Source organism: Diceros bicornis, unplaced genomic scaffold (assembly GCF_020826845.1).
Source record: "Diceros bicornis minor isolate mBicDic1 unplaced genomic scaffold, mDicBic1.mat.cur scaffold_55_ctg1, whole genome shotgun sequence".
Classification (NCBI taxonomy): Eukaryota; Metazoa; Chordata; class Mammalia; order Perissodactyla; family Rhinocerotidae; genus Diceros; species Diceros bicornis.
In genome coordinates, this window is record NW_026691429.1 from 2,708,403 (window position 1) to 2,726,514 (window position 18,112).

Here is an 18,112-nt window from a genome sequence, read left to right on the forward strand (position 1 = left end):
AGAGATATTAAGTAGGTATTTGTATCCAGGAGGCTGGAGTTCAGGGAGGAGAAATGGTCAGGAGATTAAAAAAATAATAAGATTCACATATGGAAATCACTTAAAGTCATTAGACTGGATAACTCAACATGGAGTGACTGTGGATGGAAAAGAGAAGAGATCCACAACTTGATTCTGGGCACTCCAAAATTCAAAGCTGGAGGCAATAATGCTGCTGAGAACACACAGCCATGGAAGCAGAAGGAAACTCAGGCAACTTTGATGACCGGGAAACCAAGGGAAGAGAGTATTTCCAGCAGGAAGGACTGATCAACCACGTCAAATGCTGCAGATAAATCAAATCAGAGGAGGACTGAAACGCGGTCATTGGATTGAGTTACATGTGGTCCCTGAACCTAGATGAGGGCACCTTTAGTGGAGGAACAGTAGCAAAAGCTTAGGTGCAACAATCATCTGTTGTTCTATATTTTACTCAGAAATAAGTCAATTTAGTAACTTTGATATTTATTAACATTAATTTGACAGTCTAATAGGAACCAAGGGTTTTTGTGGATTCCAAGAGGAGGGGCATACATACTCATGTTCACTGGGAGTTTTATTTGGCTACAAAACCACTTAGGTTGGTGGGAAGTTAGTGTGACTGGAATTGCCCATGAAGTGTAATATAGATGTACTGTTGCTAGATATATTCCCCATATCCATTTCAGTGGAATATTTATAGTTCTATGTGCAGAGAATCTTGAAGAAGGTGAGCAGATTTCTTTGTCATCAGATGGAATACCAAGTCTCATCATCATATTCTAAGACATATGTTTTCTTCCTGTTATTATTATTAAGGAAAAAATCCTTAATAATAAAAAATTATAAAAGAAGTAAAAATGTAATATCCTGTGTAAGTTTCTAGTACTACGTTACTTATGTAGTACACAGGAATTACTTAAAATTGGCAATTTAGATTATTGGTATATATTTTATTGTTATAATATAGATAAAATACAGTAAATACTGTATACTTTATAATGCCATCATAGTATACCATTCTTCTGTACACTTTTTTCCAAAGCTTTGTATATATCCTCTTTTTTCCTTATAATCTCCTGAGTATTTTCTTATGCATATAGATATTATTATGAAATATGAATTTATAATGGTTGTAGAGTGTCTCAATATATGGAAGTACTGAAATAAAAATAGTTGATTCTTTAAAAAATATATTAAAAATAGGTGAAGTTCAGTATTTCAGATACAAATAAGTAACACTTTAAGCTAAGAAGTCACATATTTAGCAAAAAAGCAAATTGACATTATGAAGTAGACCAAAGTATAGGAAAATGGAAATTAGAAGGCCATGCTTCCTTTACTTGAACAATCATTCCTAAGGGAAAAAATAAATAACCAACTTCAGAAATTTGGAATTGAATATTGTTAAAGTCGTTGAACAAGGAGGCCATTACAGTGAGGGGGCTCTTATACCTGGTAGCCTATGTAAGCAAACCAATGTCTAAGACAGAGTCAATGCACTTGAATCTGAGAAAATGAAACCTCAGACCAATCACAAACTGCCAGCTAGGTTTTCTGAAATAGAGCAATCATTTAACCTGTAGTCAATCAAATAATTTCCTTGCTTTCCTTTTGTGTCTTCTCTATAAAAACCTGTCCCCTACCTCCTGATGGGGGCGAGCTCCTGACCACTTTTGGTTTGACATTTGCTGGATTCAAATCGATGTAAGCTCAAGCAAACTGTAAGAAATTTTAATGTGCCTATGTTTATCTTTTAACAATATATAGTCATAAAGTCTAAGTGGTCTGTTGCAAAATGAAAATTCTTCATAAAATGAGCACTTACTTTGTTGGATCCTAGATTTCTAGGTTTACCAGTGATATAATGTTATTTATTTACCATATTTTCTATTTATTCAGCACAATGATTCAAGCTGAACTCTCTTTTCTCTTCTCCTAGGTGAGATTCCCTATAGCCATGAACACGGGAAATCACACAGTGACAGAATTCGTCCTGGTGGGCTTCAACAGACCCCATGATACAGCTGATCCTGTTTGTGGTATTCCTCAGCGTAAATTCTGTGACTGTGGTAGGAAATACCACCCTCATAATGTTGATCTGTAATGACTCCCAGCTGCACACGCCCATATATTTTTTCATTGGGAATCTGTCTTTTCTGATCTCTGGTATTCCTCTGTCTACACCCCAAAGATCCTAATGACCTGCATCTCTGAAGACAAAAGCATCTCCTTTGCCTGCTGTGTAGCTCAGTTCCTTTTCTCTGGTGGGCTGGCCTGCAGTGAGTGTTATCTGTTGGCTTATGACCTCTATATGGCCATCTGAAAGACACTGCTTTATTCTCAGTCCATATCCATAAAGCTATGTGCATTTTTGGTAGCAGCCTCATACCTTGGTGGCTTTATTAACTGTTCCATCAACACCAAAAGAACTTTTGCTGTGGAATCCTGTAGTAATAATGTCATTGATGACTTTTTATGTGATTTGCTTCCCCTGGCAAGGTTGGCTTGTGGCGGCAAAGGTGGCTACCAGGTTGTGCTGTATTTCCTCCTGGCTACCAACGTCATTACGCCCGCTGTGCTCATATTTGCCTCCTACCTCTTTATCATTGCCACCATCTTGAGGATCCGCTCCACCCAAGGCCGCCTCAAAGCCTTCTCCACATGCTCCTCCCACCTGATCTCTGTCATTTTGCCCTATGGCTCCTTTCTCTACATCTACTCTCATCTCCAAACTAGCTATTCTTTTGATAGGGACAAAATAGTTTCTACATTTTACACTGTGGTATTCTCCATGTTGAATCCCATGATCTGTAGCTTGAGGAATAAGGATGTAAAAGAGGCTCTGAATAAACTCTCCAAATAAATCAGGATTCTCTCCTTCCAAGGAAATGCAAAGACAGTATTTGATCAGGTTACTAGGTTTCAAGAAAAGCTGTCATTGTGTTCCCACATGGTTAAGAATTCTTACAATGCAAGTTAAAGAGTTTTCAGTCTTGATATATGACCATACACGAGACTTAAGATGACAAAATGAGGGCAATTTACGATATAAAATTTAAGTGTAAAATATAAGTATTTGTATTGAATTTCATATTACTCTAGATTATAAACAAAAACTTACAACCGGAAACTGTCCTCTGCCTTCGTAAAGTAACAGAACAGCCCACTCCTTTAGCATAAGAATATGTCTGGCTGACTGATATACATCGAATAGCATCTATATAATTATTTCTAAGAAACAGGAACAGATATGCTGAATTAATTTTTAATATTTTCCTATTGCTATTAACTAGTTGTAATCACCACATTCCATTCCCTTAACAGAATTTCTCAGGCGTTTTTATACGTACATTTTTCCCCCAGAAGCATTAGCACAAATACCCAGAGGCACCCTTGAAATAACTTAGTACAACTAGACTCAGCAAGCATGATCTCTCCCATCTATATGTCTCTTATATAAGTTCCTCAGTTAAGGAAAAGTTCTCTTAGATATAATTTTTATGAATCACTGTATAACTCCCAGGGCTCTTCTTTTATTTTATAGGAGTGAACCTACAAGGGCTTCTACATCCAAATTGTGACAATCAAAACACAATTATTATAATAAAAATAATAACAACTGTAGTGAGGTAAACAATTTGAGAAATAAAAGTCTATGAGTACACATTACTCAAAAGAGAAAAAATTATATGGAGAATATATACGGGTAGTGATAAAGCAAAACGGCAGATATGATGAGTTGCTTTTAATTTTAATTTTTAAAAGTGTGGCAATGTTGCTATAATTTGTGTTGATAAAACATGACTATGTCCTTGTTTCTATCTGTATAAGCAGTAACTGAAAAAAAAAAATGCAAGAAAGTGAAATTTAATCAAATAATTCCCTAAAAATGTAGGAGCTCCATGAAGAGCAGGAGAGATTGATCTGCACTGGCAGTGACACACATTAACCTGAAGAGTAAATCCAAGGTATATAATCAGTACTAGCTGTAACACACAGTAATCCAATAGACACAGGGCCCAACAGTGTAAGTCCAAGACGCTTGATTTAGACAATTTTCTAAAATAGAAAGCTACTTATGCCAACTCAGATTCTTATTATCTAAAAGAGAGATCTCTATATTTCCCACTAATAATAGAATTCCTATAACATATATTCTTTTTAAGAAACATTAACACATCTAATTGGTGTATTACAGTGGCATAAAATCAGTTATTTAATGCTGTTTACATGAAACTAGAAAATATATCATTCCAGAGGGAAATATCAGTTATAAAAAATAAAATTGGTGTAATAAACCTTTTCTTAAAACATCCTAGTATCATAAGTCCTGATATTTAACTACAAAAAAGATGCTCAAACTACTAGTCAAGAATTCTTATGTTAAGTGTTTTAGGAGAAGCAGCCAAGTCTTATCCTTCAAATCATTATCAATATATACTCAGATACCGTAACTTTCACTGGCCTGAATGTATGGTTATATTTTTTTGTGTATTGATAAGTAATCTTAACTCCAGAATCAAGTCTAAATAACATTACCAAGACCCTAATAAGAAGATAAAGTACAGCTAATAATAATCTTAGGGAGACATAAACATAAATAAGAACCTAATAAAAATGTAATTAAACAAGTGGCATTGATGTTTTAGAAAATGTTTTAGAATACGTTTACGTGCAAGTTTGACAGTAAATGTTTTACTCACTGTTGGGACGGTTTCATCTCCAGTTTATAGTTGTGAAACGTTAAAAAAAATCTTCCATATTAATTTGAAATTACAATATAAATTCCTAAGGGAATTTTATTACTCAAATCACAAATGAAGTTTGAAGTCTTACAGAAAAGTAGTTTCTAAGTTGTGGCTTTTAGATATATGAGTTTTAATAAACATTTTTTAAAAGTACAAATAGTTTACGGGTGTTCTCCTCCATGCAGAAAATCTCTTGAACTTACATGTTTTAATAAAAAAAAACTCTAATGAGAAGAAGACCATGTTGTTGAGCCCCTGCCGTACGCTGTGGCCACTTGATATGAGGGCCCATTGAACACGAACTGTTGTGTGTGGGGAGGGAGGCTGACTAACATTCACAGACTATGTCACCTCACCCACCTGACTAGTGAGAGCCTCCCAATATATGCATGTTTGGATATAATTGTGTACATATGTGTGAACATAAAGGGTTTAGGACATCTTCTAAAGAAAGTCTATGACTTTGAAGGTTCAATAAAATATGACAGTCTCTCAGCCTCCTCCACAAACCCAGTGACCTCAAAATGCATTGTTTATCCCTCAAAGCCTACAACTGCTTAGTGCTAATGTGAGCCTGTGCAACTATACAGTTTTTGAGGCTAGACATTTGTTTTTACTCCAAGCTGATTCCATCCATTTTTTTTCCCAAGACAAAAGTTACTATTCCTGCATCCTTTCTCCAACTTGTCTACCTGTAAAACTCGTTCACTCACGATCTCCACCTTGCAGATCCTCAATTCCTTTGCTCTCAGAGAAAGAGACGAGTTAAAGGTGATCAATTGGGATCCTCACCCTTGCATCTTTCAAGTCTTTGATGAAAACACTAATCTCTACACTTCCCCCAGGGATGTGATATTGCATTTTGTTTACTATCTTAGCAGAGGATGTCTAAGGGGAGCAATTTCAGGGACTTCTACTTGAGCCTTCCAACAGTAATAATGCTCATTCCAAGGGTCAAGGAGGAGGAACTAGAATGAAGATTCTGTTTTATTCTGTATGTCTATGCCCTATGTGATTTCTGGATCTGGGTAAATAACGATCAGCTATATATCTGGTCCCATTGCCTATACCAAGAGATGCACTCAGGCCAAAATTATCTTTCACATTGTTTCCATGAGACCCACCGGTGAGTGTGTACCTCTGGTGTTTGTCCATGTCTGGAGATTAGTGTCACTTCAGAGCCAGTATCTAATAACCCTCAGAAGACTTGAGTACTTCTCCTTTCCCAGTGTAGGATTACCCTCATAAATGGGTACAAGCCATCCACAAGAGGGCCTGGAGGAAGATACACAGTGTACACATTGGCCTAGTTTCAGGATTCTTCCTTAAAGGGACCATGCCTCCCCATCAGTCTATGGCTTCAGTGGCTGTAAACTAACTTAGGTCAGAGAATTATGTAAGAGGCTGTACTTCCCTGCTAGAACATCTTGAGCTAGTTTTGTCCAAGTAAAAATGGTTTTTGTTTATAAGAAAAATAGCACGTTGGTTGGTTTCCCATCTACTTCATCATTAGGAACCACCTAATCCAAGAGATGTTGCCACAAATGTCTGGACAACAAAATACTTGGTTAGCGTCTAGAGTTTGTGGTGTATATGGGTAATTGTTTGCATCTCATCTCTGACATATGCAGTGCAATCGGCTTTTTGGCTGCCTGTTTGTTTTTACACAGGTTTAAATTTCAGCAGAAGCCAACTCACCACATGCTATTTATAAGCTCTATTTGCTCATGCCTCTGTGCCACAGAAAGCTGATCTCTCAATGTCTTCCCTTCACCCCTCCTTCATTCCATGACGCCATTGGTGATCAGTTAAGTTGGATGTCACTAAAGACCACAGATTTCCAGGGTCCCATTTCCCACTTCAATGGGTTTATAAATCGAATCTTTAAATATGTGAATAATCCAATACCATTTGAATGTTTATCTTCCGAGACTACTTCTAGGATGAGTATCAATTATGAACCTGGCAGGTAGCAGATTGCTAGTTAAACTGGTTAATTTGGGAAGGGATTAATAAAGGGATTATTACAAAGGAATGTGGGTGGTGTGGAGAATTCCCAAGGAAAAGGGTAATAATCCTAGGACCACTAACTTCTGAGAGCTGTTCTTCCTCTATCCCTGAAGGTGCAAGAAGAGAGAGACATGGTGAGCGCTGGAGCGAGAGCTTTGAAGGAGGGTCACCTGGAAGGAGCTGTGGTCTAGGCCCAGGGATGCAGCCAGCTGTAGCATGTCTGCAAGCAAGGAGCCTGGGGAACATTACTCTGACCTCACTCTCTTCCCTGCCAGTGACAACCACTGGCTAAATCCATTAAGTAGATAGAGATCAAAGAAACCCACTGATGGAGTTAACACAGTTGAGCATCCTGGAGCAAAGGGGAGGTTCAAAATGTGGAGAATGAATTTGGAAGGACAAAAGAAAAGTTTCAACATATAACAAAAATATCAGTATCATTGAACATATGTGCTTTAATGTGTGATGTATGCATGTGAATAGATATAGTATATGTAATATATGTGCACACATATGTTCAGTTTAGCTTCTACGTAATTCAAGAGAGAATGAGGATGAAAATTCAGACTTATTACATTTTCACCAGGAAATTGTAGTCACAAAAAATTTTTCTGCATCATAAAATAATACCCAATTTGTCAATATACAGTCTTGTTTAATTGTCTTGTTAGTTATTTCCCAAGCTATGAAATCCTGAGGGGTTGCAGGAATCTACCACCCTGGGAAACCAGAAACTGATAAAAACAATTCTGGAACAGGCAGATTTGAATTCTGTTGAGGTGATGGTGTGGCTGGGAATTTTAGGTAAATTGCCTAATTCAGATGTTACAGATAGATGGAAAATTTTACTTGTTCCTCACAACCAGTCCAAAGGTCATTTACATCTTAAGATACAATAAGTGCTAAAAAAAAGGGCCTTTTGAAATATCTTCACCATCTTCCTATTGCAGTTTCTGAAACTGCTGAGAGTTCACAAGGAGAAGTAGCATTTCTCATTATTACAGACAAAAAAAATTAACATTACATAAAAGGACAAGGGAGAAAAAGAAACTAAATACACAAACAAAGAAGCAATCATCAGGAACCACTTACAAAAGAAACATGATTGTCAATATCTCAAGGGCAACTGAGGCAACCGAATTAAGTAGCAAAGATTACTAAAGATTACTAGTCTGAAGGCTAAAAGATATCAAGAAAAGTTTTAATTTATTTCAGTTTGATGTTCTTTAAGAAAGCACAAAGGCATATAATATTTTTGAGGAGAATTCCAGACAAGAGATGCTTATCTCTAGACACAAAAAGTTATATTTTAATAATTTTGATGGAAAATGCATTGTTTAGTTTATACAAAAACACAACTTTTGTTGTGGAGAATAATATGTTAGTTTCTTAGCAAACAAAGCTAGATTACCATAGTCATCCTGTTCTGATTACCAGCTACAGAACTCAATTCTTCAACCAGTCTCTACCCAAGGAATTGTGTGCCCTATCTTGTTTTTGTGTTGGCATTAGGATTCCAAGTAGATCTGTTTATAGCTCATCTTTTTAATTGTATAACATTAAGCAACACATCTTTACTTTTGTTAACTCTTTGAGTCTTCCCCACATTGTAATGCAGGCAGGACTCCTGGATAAAGAATAAGAGTAAGAATACAACTGATATTTATATCAACATTTCAAAGATGTGATTACAAGCAACCTGTTTTACAAGACTTGGGCTACTTAAATGAAAGCAGGTTCCTGGGCCCCACACACAGACTGCTAAATCCTTGTGTGTGCTGAATTCCAGAACCACTGGTTACTGGAGTGTGTATGATGTGCCAGGCACTGTGCTTAGTCCTTATTTGAATTTTCTGCTTTACAACAACCCTAAGGAGATAGAAGTTATCCCCGTCTTACACATGAAGAAATTGAGGCTTTACAATGTTGACTAATGATGGAGAATTTGAATCCCTGTTAACTGCCTGAAAGTCAAATGCTTTTTGTATGATGCCCAGGATCTCTCTGGTTTGAGCAGTCAGCTCTGATTTCTAAGACATGCTTCCTATCCATCATATATCCATCATATACAATGACAGAAAATCTGTTGCTGACATAAAAAACACCTTCTTCAAAGACCCACTCTATTTGGGCAAACAAGTATTGGGTAAAGTTATTTCACAGGCAGATTTGTTTCTTCCTATTCCTGTCTGCAGGAATGGTCGAGGGATTACTGGTGACAGGAAATGCATGTGAGATATCAGACAGTTCTGCTGACGTTTTAAGAGTAAATGACATCATTAGATACCTCCCAGAAAATTGATTCTATTGACTTGGTTCTCTTGCAATCCAAGGCTAACCATTCATTCATTCACTCATTTATTCATTAAATATTTATTGTATGTGTATTATATGCTAGGTACTATTCTAAGCACTGGGCATATAAAAATAATGAAATAGACAAAAAATCCTGCAGTCATGGAGTTTACATTCTAGTGGCCTTCTATCTCTGCTTGACCTCACTCACCCAGTAGACTCATGAAGATCTAGACAGAGTGCTATATAACCACAGGTAATTTTCCCACTCAACGATACTCTCCACTAATTTTCTATCCCTTCATATAATCCCTAGAAGAATCCTATAAAGAGTCACTAAGTAAAAGACAAAGCTGTGGAGTAGAGTTTCTTAATAGAGTCATAACATCCTTTAAAAAACATTTTTGAAATGTGTGGTGGATTTTCGACTGTCACAAAGATCAGGGACACTCCTGGCCATTTAGTATGTAGCAGACAAGGATGAAAATCGTTTGCAACCATGAGCAAGTCCCATCCAAAGAAAAACGTCCCACCCTCTACATCCAATGTCTTGATAGACAATGGTGCATTGAAAAAAATCATAATTATGTGAGTTTGAAATTTACTCCACTTTATGAAAAAACACAAAGTATATTTTACACGTTTTTGCTATACATCAACTTGCCTAGGAACTAAAAATTGAGCAAAGGTTGTGATTTGTTTTGTTTGGAACTTTATCAAGAATTATTCACCTTGTCAAAAAATCTTATGACGGAGTGTAAGTGTCACTCTGGGTATTTGAGTCACCAATAGATTCGTGATGATTCTACATAGATATGTATTCATTACACTGTGTTCCAGCATTGACATATTGAAAATCACATTATTTTATAATAGATCCTATAATTATTACTATATAATAATTGTATTATCAACTACTTTTCTTTTTTTATCACATTTACATTAGACTTAGAATATTTTATTTACCTATGCATACGTATGTTTGTAGGTACATTATATTAACAACAAATTTCATCTTAGGACTATGAAGGAAGCATTAAAAGTGTTTGTTATGAAGTGGAAATTTTTGAATGTGATAAAATTGAGTACTATTACTACAAATGATATCAAATTGGGCTAAGTGTCTTTTTAAGAAGTGTACATGGCTAGTTATAAAAACTGGAAAAAATGCTTTTTCAGGTTTTTAGACCCCAAAAGACCTACAATGACATTCCATTTTATTTCTACTTAGCATAATCAGATGGACTAATTTTTTTGGTCTTCATTCTGAAATTTCACCCTGATTCTCAATTTGCTTTTCTCCCTGAGATTTATGACAAATGTGCCAAAAGCCCCTGCACAGTAGCTGAGAGGAAAACTTTCTCTGTGACTATGGAATAAAACTATGTAGGAGAGAGAATATTTTACCTTAGAGTTTTCTACTGGGCCTGAAAAGTAAATTTACATAAAACAGATTAATAGGAGTAAAGCATACAAACTGATTTAGCATAAGTATTACGTGACCTGGGAGCCCTCATAAGGAAACAGAGCCTCAAAGATGTGGCAAAACATAAATGTTTCTATAATAGGTTGAAGAAAGAGAAGCAATAGTGGAAAAGTAACTAAAATATATGGAGAGGCTAAAGGAAGATGAGAATTATTTTAAAGAGAAGAGCAAAGTTGAAGGACTCACGCTTCCCAATTGTAAAACATACTACAAAGCTATAGTAATTGAAACAATTATGACATTGGCCTATGGATAGACATAAAGACCAATGGAATAGAATGGAGAGTCCAGAAATAAACCCTTACATTTATGGATTTGGTAGGTAGGGATAATGCCTCCCCGAAATGTCTATGTTCTAATCCCTGGAAACTGTGATTACGTTAGGTTACATGGAAAGTGGATGTTATGGTTGCTATTCAGCTGACTTTAAAATAGATTATCCCGGATTATCTCTTGCACCCAATGTAATCACAAGAATCCTTAAAATTTAAAATAGAGGCAGAAGAGTTCAGAGTCAGAGGGAGACATGATTATGGAAGAATTTTCATAGAGATACAATGGTGCTGACTTTGAGGATGAAAAAGAGGGACCATGAACCAAGGAATGTGGGCAACCTCTGGAAGCAAGGAAATATATTCTTCTTTACAGCCCTGAGAAAGGAAAATAGCGGGGCCAACACCATAATTTCAGCCCAGGAGGACCCATGTTGGACTTCTAATCTACAGAACTGTAAGACAATATATTTGTGTTGTTTTAAGCCACTAAGCACGAGGTAATTTGTAACAGGGGCAACAGGAAACTAAAACAATGCTCAACTAGTTTTTGTCAAGGATGCCAAGATAATTGAATGGGGAAAGAATAGCCTTTTCAACAAGTGGTGTTGGGACAACTGGATATTCATATACAAAAGAATAAAGCTGGACCCCTACCTCACACCATATACAAAAATTAACTGAAAATGGATCATAGACCTAACTGTAAAAGTTAAAACTATATAAATCTTAGAAGTAAACAGAGCAAATCTTTGTGACCTTGTGTTAGGCAATGGTTTCTTAGATGAGACACAAGAGCAAGCAAGAAAAGAAAAAACAGACAAATTGGACTTTATCAAAATTAAAAGCTTTCATACATCAGTAAAGACTATGAAGAAAGGAAAAAGATCACCCAGATGATGGGAGAAAATATTTCAAGTGATATCTAATAAAGGCTTGTATATATAATATATAAGAATCCTTACAATTCAACAATAAGAAGACAGAAAACCTAATTAAAATGTGATTCAAAAATTTGACTAGATATTTCTCTAATGAAGATAAACAAATAGCCAATAAGTACATGAAAAGATGCTCAACATCATTAGTCATTAGGAAAATGTAAATCAAAACCACAATATTATGCCTCTTCATACCCAATAGGATTGTTACAATCAAGAAGACAGAAAATAACTTGTTTTGGTGAGGATAAGGAAAAATTTGAACCCTCGTACCTTGCTGTTGGAATTGAAAAATGTTACAGCTAATTTGGAAGACAGTTTGGCTGTTCCTCAAGATGTTAAATATAGATTCAATATGTGACTCAGCAATTCTATCTTACATATCTACACATGTAAATGAAAACGTGTCCATACGGAACTTATACAAGAATGTTCATAGCAGCTGCCAAGAAGTAGAAGCAGCAATGTGTCCATCAATTGGTGAGTAGGTAACCCACTATGGTACAACCATTTAAAAGAATATTACTCACAATAAAAGGAATAAAGTAATGATATATGCTAAAACATAGATGAAAAAGAAAAAAAAAGGAATCATTTTAACAAAGTCTGTGCAGAATTCTTTTGGTCTCAACTTCTGTCCTTGATAATAAGGATGTTTCTTATTGCTGCTGGTAAAAGTAAGACAGCTCTCACACGAGAGTTTCATCTCCTGTTTTCAGAAGGAAAGGGGGAGATCAGAGTGTCCCTTTTGTATCTGCAGATATTTTAAATGCCATTAGCTCAAAATAATACTTATGCCAAAGCAGCATATTTTGGAGTGATGTATTCTATCACCTTTCAGATGTCACCACCTTCCAAACCATAAGAACTTTCTCAATTATCATGGGTTTGAATATCTCGTCCATTTCTGGATGAGAAATTAGAAAGGGGGTTCTTTCTTAGTGTCAAAATTTAATTACCTCTTCTCTCAGTTTGCACCCATCATCCAGTATTATTTTCTTAATATCATCTAAAATTAAGTGAAAGTATTTCTATACTTATTTATTTATTGTATGTTTCTTCCTTCTAAATAAAAGCTACACAGAATAAGTGTCAGCCATATCACCCTCACTGCTGTATCCCAATGCCTAGATAACACCTAGAAGCAAAGAAATATATTCTGAAAAAATGAATAAACCACCAACAGCACTAAGGCTTTATTATTATTAAAATAATTTTACTGAAAGGAATCTATTGAGGCTCAGAAAACTCCTATTACCTGTCCAAGTCAGGCAAGATTCCTACTCAGATCTCACTTACTCTAAAATCTATAGACTGGAACAGAGAAAGCCCTCCTTTGGTATTGGTTGGGGGAATTAAACTCTTCACTCTTCCATTTGTAGGTGAGATCTCTTTAAGCCATGGAGAGGAGCAATCACACAGTGACAGAGTTCGTCCTGTTAGGCTTCACAACAGACTCCGTGATGCAGCTGGTCCTGTTTACGGTGTTCCTTTGTGTGTACTCCGTGACTGTGGTAGGAAATACCACCCTCGTAGTGTTGATCTGTAATGACTCCTGGCTGCACACGCCCGTGTATTTTTTCATTTGGAATCTGTCTTTTCTGGATCTCTGGTATTCCTCTGTCTACACCCCAAAGATCTTGGTGACCTGCATCTCTGAAGACAAAAGCATCTCTTTTGCTGGCTGTGCATCTCAGTTCTTCTTCTCTGCTGGGCTGGCATACAGTGAGTGCTACCTGTTGGCTGTCATGGCTTATGATCGCTATGTGGCCATTTCCAAACCCCTGCTTTATATTCAGGCCATGTCAAGGAAATTGTGCATCTGTTTAGTTGTATATTCCTATACTGCAGGTTTTGTCAATGCAATAATACTCACCAGCAACACATTCACAATGGATTTTTGTGGTGACAATATCATTGATGACTTTTTCTGTGATGTCCCGCCCCTAGTGAAGTTGGCATGTGATGTGAAAGACAGCTACCAGGCCATGCTGTACTTCCTCCTGGCCTCCAACGTCATTACGCCCGCTGTGCTCATACTGGCCTCCTACCTCTTCATCATCGCCGCCATCTTGAGGATCCGCTCCACCCAGGGCCGCCTCAAAGCCTTCTCCACATGCTCCTCCCGTCTGATCTCTGTCACTTTGTACTGTGGCTCCATTCTCTACATCTACTCTCGCCCAAGTTCCAGCTATTCCCTTGAGAGGGACAAAATGGTTTCCACATTTTATATTGTGCTGTTCCCCATGTTGAACCCCATGATCTACAGTTTGAGAAACGAAGATGTGAAAGGGGCTCTGAAAAAATTTTTCAGCTTGACACAATCAGGAGTCTAAATTGACATAAATTTCTTAAATGAGTGCTAAGTGCAAAATTAAGTTCTTCAGGGTAAGCTTGGAGAAGTGAATTAAAAAATAAATAAACAAACATTTTTTCTATTCAAAGAAATCCAGTGAAAAAGACTTATTTCTTTGTGTTTGTTTTTCTTTTGTGATCAAACTAAAATTTATACTATAGAATATGGATTCAATTTAATATTAGTATAGTTTTTGAAAAACAGCATTAGGGATTAATGCAAAATAGAAGAATATATGTTACTTTGGGATCAAAGGATTACATTTTATTTCACTATTTACCCTGAGATTGACCCTTGTTTTTTCTCCCTATAGTAGGCATTGTGGGAATGTGAAGAAAATGTTATATGGATACTTGATTTGTGGAATATATCCCAAATCCTTATTGTCCAGTACACACAGAACTTCCGTGGTAATGGAAGAATAAGGAATGTTAAGAATTTTGTGATTAAAAAAGAGAGGGCAGTGATGTGTTAGATAATACACGTAGATGAAAAGAAAGATCACAAAAGTCAGAGCTAATATAAATGGTGAGGTGGCTATGGCTAGTTGTTCTAAAATTTTAATTTAAATGCAGTTTATAAATGTGCTCATTACAACAATAACTATAATCTTTCAATAACAAATTCTAACTTTTTATGCTCAAGCTACTCATTTGTCAAATGTGACTAATAATCCTTAATCTGCAATTTTATTGTAAAGAGTATGGAGAAAAAGTCAACTAAACCTGCCACATACTGAATATTGAGCTGTAAGTTTCTTAAAATTGAAAAATTCTAGTGGGGAAAAAAAACAAGCATTGAATCTAGAATACAGTAGATTTTGTTTGTTGGTTTGTTGTTTCAGTGTGTTCCCCTGGATGTCGTTATTTTCCTCGATAGGGAGTATATAGTGGTATGGAATGAGGGAGAGTATGACAGACTACTCATTCTCTGTGGAAGAGATCACTCTTTTATGGAGTTATACAACCCTAAATACACTTCTTTCCCCACGGATTCAGAAAGGTGTTTTGGGTGTTTTCTTTTTTATTTTCTTGTAATAGAAACAACTCAAAAATTTGCCTAATATTCAATTGATGTAGAAGACACAATGTTTACAGAGATGTATTCTATATGCTCAATTAGAACTTTATGAAAATATTTGGAGGGAACTACTTATTAAAAATAAATGCTTGTAAATTTCCAACAGTTACACCATTCCAAATCTTATTCTCAACAAATAAAGTTTTCTCACTAAGCTTCAAATTCAAACTATGTGCATGAAAACCATCCAACCATCAAATAACTCAATATTAGAAGTTAATATTATTAATCACAATAAAATGATAATAAAGAGTTAAAAATGGTTTGATCAGTGTGTCATTGTTTTACATACAACTCATTGAATATACTTGAAATATTACAGTGTTACAAATTGTCTATAAGCCAATAATTTGGAAAATACGATAAGGGTATTCTGCAAAAAGATAACCTTCACCTCTGTGGCCTTATGCTCTGAACTGCTTTCCGGAAGGCTGCTTTGACGTCTTTGTTTCTCAGGCTGTAGATGAGAGGATTAAGCAATGGGTTGAACAGGGTGTAGAAGAGAGAAGCCACTTTGTGTCTCCCCACAGAGTAGGTGGAACTTGGCCTTGAATACATGAAGAGTAAGGATCCATAGAAGAACATGACAGAGATAAGGTGAGACGCACAGGTGGAGAAGACCTTGTGCCTTCCTGAGGCTGAGCGGATCCTCGAGATAGACAGAAGGATGTTGAAATAAGAAATCAGGATGGCAAGAATGTTGGAGAGGACCGTGAAGCCCACCAGACCCCGGAGGATTTTTTCATAGACCTGGATGTCTGTACAAGACATTTTTACCAATGGTGTTACGTCACAGAAATAGTGGTCAATGATATTTTTACCACAGAAACTCAGGCGGAAAGTGTTAGCAATATGAGCGATGGAATTCAAGAACCCTCTGATGTAGGAGCCAGCAACGAGTCCAGTACAGAGAGAACTGGACATTGTACTTGAATAAAGTAATGGCTTACAGATGGCCACTAGGCGGTCACAGGCCATGGCTGCCAGGAGATAGCACTCAGTGTAGGCGGCAAGGCAAGAAAAGAACAGCTGTGCTCCACATCCAGCCAAGGAAATAGGTTTATTTTCTGAGACACATATGGCCAGAATTTTGGGAATATACACAGAAGGATACCAGAAATCCAGAAAAGACAGATTACTAATGAAACAGTACATAGGTGTGTGCAGGCGGGAATCAATACATATTAAGATGACCATGGTCATGTTCCCTGACATGGCAATCAAGTAGAGCATCAGAAATATTCCAAATAGAATCAGCTGCCACCTGGGGTCTGCGGATAAGCCCACCGAGATGAATTCAGTCAGGACAGTGCGATTTCCAACTTCCATGTCCAGACAGAAGAAAGCCCAATAAAGATTACAAGAAAAAAAAATTCAGTGATTTTACTGCTGAAAGAAAGAAGCAAAGGTATCAATTAAGTCAGTAATTACTAGAGGCTTATATGGACTTTTATCCCTTACTCTCTAGAATGCTATAATTCCAGTCTGATACTTAGGAACAACTGGAATTGGAGTAGGATCTGATTCTGAAATTATGGCTCTCACTTAGGAATTGTTTAATGCTAGGCCAGTCCCTAATTCTCACCAAAAAGATGAACAAAATGATGACCCCTGACAGGTTGTCTGATTGGATAAAGAAGATATGCATCAAAACACCCGGCCTCATGCTTGGTACATAGTGAGCACTCAAAAAATTTTAGTATACTTCATATATTATTAAGACTTATGTGTCAAGCATCATCCCTATAATTATACAAAAACCAATATACTGTCCTATTCCTTCGGCTCTTAGTACAAATAGAATAAGTAAATGAATAAATAAATAGATATGTTACTCACTATGTGCCAGTTAGTATTCTGAGTCCTAATCTTAACACACTTAATCCTTACCACAACTTTACAAGGTAGGTATTTATGTTGCTCATGTAATTTAAGAAACATTTCCAAGGTCACAGAATTATTCAATAGCAGAACTGGTTTTTGAACACAGAATTTCTTTTATCAAGGGTATATGCTTTCAATTGTTAAGCTTTTATGTCTTTTATAGATGAATTATTTTTTCCCCTGTTTTCCTGGCTAAGGCAACCTTGTAATTCTATGACAACTTGAATATCTTCACCTATTAAAAAGACCTTTAAAAAATCACTTTTTTAAAAGAATGCATTCTTTTCCACTTTCCGCTACTAGATGTAAGATTTATATACATAAGTGAGAAATTTTTTTTTAATATAGTGGATTCTGAACATTGGAAAGAAACCAATTTTTGGTGTCAAAGATTCATTGAGAAACCATGAATCCTTCAAAGTTCCTACCTTGAAGCTCCAAAGCTAGCAGAGAGAAGCTACAAGGAGGTATCGAATTTAAAACATTACATAATTAGGGCTGATGCCCCAATAGCTTTAGAGCTGATATCCCTCTAACTATAAAGTTGGTGAAAGAAAGCTAAAACCAAGAGAGAATTGTAATTTATTCTGATGTTTAAAACATTTACGTATGGACTAAGCCAGGGTCAGTGTTGTAACTAGAACGCAAACTCAAGTCTTCTCCCTGGAGTTCTGGTGCTTCTGCTTGCTAGGAAGAGAGGTATGGTGTCCAAATCTCTCAACCGTAGCTGATGATGTTATGATAGGTCATAACTGCATTGATGATGCTGTGGTAACAGCAGCTCGAAGCCCCGAAGACCGTTCGTTTCTTTATTACTGCATAATAGATCTTTTCTTATTTGCACACAAAGCACAGATGCTTCAGCCCTACACCCAACGTTCCATAAGCTAGTTCTAACTTACCTTTATAAACCTCTCTCACCACTTCTCTTCATCAATTTAGGACGGCAACCAAACTAAATTCCTCTATGATTCATGTCCCCAGAATAATCTCACACATCCTGGGAGCTTCACAGTTAT

At 36.4% G+C, this 18,112-nt stretch overlaps 2 protein-coding genes across 2 annotated transcripts; one reads left to right on the plus strand and one right to left on the minus strand.

Moving 5' to 3' along the window:
* Positions 1 to 12,964: 12,964 nt before the first annotated feature.
* On the plus strand, positions 12,965 to 14,190 carry LOC131403100 (olfactory receptor 9G19-like). The gene has a single exon (XM_058537453.1). The coding sequence runs from the start codon at positions 13,174 to 13,176 to the stop codon at positions 14,107 to 14,109; it is 936 nt and encodes a 311-aa protein (XP_058393436.1). The 5' UTR covers positions 12,965 to 13,173; the 3' UTR covers positions 14,110 to 14,190.
* A 1,409-nt stretch (positions 14,191 to 15,599) lies between these two features.
* On the minus strand, positions 15,600 to 16,538 carry LOC131403154 (olfactory receptor 9G4-like). The gene has a single exon (XM_058537481.1). It carries the CDS (start codon positions 16,536 to 16,538, stop codon positions 15,600 to 15,602), a length of 939 nt encoding a protein of 312 aa, XP_058393464.1.
* Between the last annotated feature and the right edge of the window lie 1,574 nt (positions 16,539 to 18,112).